Raw genomic sequence first — 2,685 nt, forward strand, 5'->3', positions numbered from 1 at the left:
CAGTTTGATCAAAAACAAAGCCCTAATAGGCAGCTTCCTATAGCAGAAGACTGCTGAATCAATGTAAGCTGTCACTTTGTTTTTTTATGTCATTATCTAAAGCATAGACAATATCCAATCTTATATATCTCAGAATAAAAAGCAACACTGGGTTTATGCACATTGTACACACATTCCTGTAACTGTCTGTGTGTTGTTATGGGTCATATTTTCATCTTGATCTACAAAGTAACCCACAACATCTCCATCAACCATTGAACCGCAAAATACTATACATCCTTATTAGTTTTGTAGCCGCTTGTCTTTAGACGGATGTTGTACACACAGCAGTGGCTACTGCAGTTCATGATTTGTCTTACGCATATGTTATGACAATACAAATTTGAAAAACAGGCTACACAAATCAAATGTTTTGAAACTCAGAACAATACCACCATAATAAACTAGAATCAGCCCCACATCACATATACCACATAGATGGATAAAACTGCCTTTCAGCTTTTTCCACAATCCTTAAAAGAAATCCAGTCAATTAAAAATGTTGTACTTCTGAAAAAATTCAAATGAATACAACCATATTCCACTTCACTACACTGCATTAGAATGTAAACACATCAACCAACATCTATTTTTGTGGTTTCAGTTATAGAAATTAACTGCCGACAACTGACATTTACTCAACTGGTTGAAATTAAGATATTTTTGTTATAGATATTTGCTAGGTTGCTACCAAATTTCCTCAGTGCATCTAAGTAACTTCAGCCTCTGAAATAACTACTACTTTACTACTTGGCTGTATTTATATCTGAGGGTAACAGGAATGAAGTATACAGCTGCAGTGTTGAAGAGGCGTAGTGCAGTTTGTTTTGAATCTAAACCCATTATAGTCTCAATAACCACTCTCTCACCTCCATCCCTGTCTCTGGCCCGGTGTGTATGGACAGCCTTTGCTCTGCTGTGCCCTGTGCTGTCGATGTGTTTGTTTTCAGGGCTGTCAGACCTCCTGAGCATTTTGCAGGGAGGAGTGACATCTGAGGAGTCTCGCATCTTTTCATGGCGGTGGTCCCCTCCTGGATGGCTCTTGGACGAGTATTTGAGAGCCTGTAAACACAAATCAAACACCTCACAACAATCCAATATTTTGTACGAAGACTGATTACCTCCTTGTATCATCATCACAATGTCTCTCAAACCAGTGTCACCCCTTGTTGGGCTGTTCAATGTACCAAAGTGAAAAACAAACTTGCTATGAATATTTTAGTAATTGGTTAGGGGTGCTAATCTTGATTCAAACAGCTATTTATGTATGGTTTCAAAGTAGAAGATTAATATATGTCGCGTCAATGTCACAATATCAACTATAGTGAATGCTCACTTAGTAACAATGCACTTATGTATAATGACATTTATTTTTCGGATTAAGGAAGTAAACAGAAGGTTTTATAAGACAACCTAGTATTCACCTTCGTCATTAGTTATAAACTATATTTTGAATGTAGTGGTTTATACGTGGTTTTGCAGTATTCATTAGGAGCCCCTTTAATGTTTCGGAAGCTTAGCTAGCTATATCCTTAAAATGACAGATTGCGGTCAGGCCCTAATCGGACTGACTAGCAACCAAGCTAACTGTAACAGGCTATCATTAGCTTTGAGCTGCAACTAAACTCGCCTGTACCTTTTCAAAAACAGCTGAATTCGACGAAACATCCAGACTATGTTGTCGTTGCCTGGTAATAACCACGTCTGAACGTATTTGCAGCGTTTAGACCGTAATTTCGAACACAATATGTCACTTTTCACGTTATTTTCCGCACTGACTGCGGCCTGTTGTGCTTTCCAGAAGCCTGAACTAGAGTGTCCATTTTAATCTTATTTGCTGCTAGCAAGCTAACAGGCTAAACAAGCTAACAAGTACCTGATAGGGCTGAGTATCTCTTCGGTCGCACCTGCAAATAAAAAGAAAGACAGTTGTGAATATAACGCTTTAAATGTCAAATAATATAAATAGTTCTAAGAGCAGCAACAGCTGAACGTCTAAGTTGCTATGCACTTATTTTGGTTTCAGTAAAAATGGCGGATTGTAAAAGCGTAGCTACGAGTTAAAGGAAAATCAGAATAAGTAACGTTAAAAGGATGTTTACCCATCGCCGAGTCTCGGTTGTTTCCTTGCATACATTACCATCAATGCCGTGTTAGTGTGTATGGAGTGGGATGTGAAAGATTGATAACGGTACTCTATTCTTCTTGTTGATTCGGAGATCTAAAATTGTCAATAATTTCAACCTAGCTTGTGTGTATTTCAATGCTATCAGCAGCACTGGTCGAAAGAGCGCCCTCACTCAGTCCATCTCCCACTCAGACACAGCCGTATCTCTATCTGCCCACAAAACGTAGCAGTAGAGCTGCGCGCTGGGTTGCCAGATATTGTACACTAACCAGTGGGATAACCCCTTTATAAAGCAATAATACCTAGGAAAAGTGTCAAGTAACCATGTAATGCCAAGTAAATAATATGGGGGGTGTTTTCCTGTTGGTTTATACATGAACACGTATTTAATTTCACTCACTTATAACTATTAATGTTACTACAATATTAGCACAAAAGCTTAATAAACACTGTAACAGTGTAACAAAACAAATGGAGGAATAGAGAGTAAGACTCCTATCAGTCTCAAGTGTAAGGAT

The 2,685-nt window shown here is 38.3% G+C and overlaps 1 protein-coding gene across 1 annotated transcript; it reads right to left on the minus strand.

Annotated features, from left to right (window-relative positions):
• Nucleotides 1–355: 355 nt before the first annotated feature.
• Nucleotides 356–2,372, minus strand: LOC104966297 (WW domain-containing adapter protein with coiled-coil-like). Its single transcript, XM_010795484.1, has 4 exons — nt 2,142–2,372; nt 1,916–1,946; nt 901–1,101; nt 356–394 (listed from the first exon to the last, which is right to left on the minus strand). Exons 1-4 carry the CDS (start codon nt 2,180–2,182, stop codon nt 356–358), a joined length of 312 nt encoding a protein of 103 aa, XP_010793786.1. The 5' UTR covers nt 2,183–2,372.
• Nucleotides 2,373–2,685: the final 313 nt, after the last annotated feature.

Source organism: Notothenia coriiceps, unplaced genomic scaffold (genome assembly GCF_000735185.1).
Source record: "Notothenia coriiceps isolate Sejong01 unplaced genomic scaffold, NC01 NC01_scaffold00037246, whole genome shotgun sequence".
NCBI classification, from domain to species: Eukaryota; Metazoa; Chordata; class Actinopteri; order Perciformes; family Nototheniidae; genus Notothenia; species Notothenia coriiceps.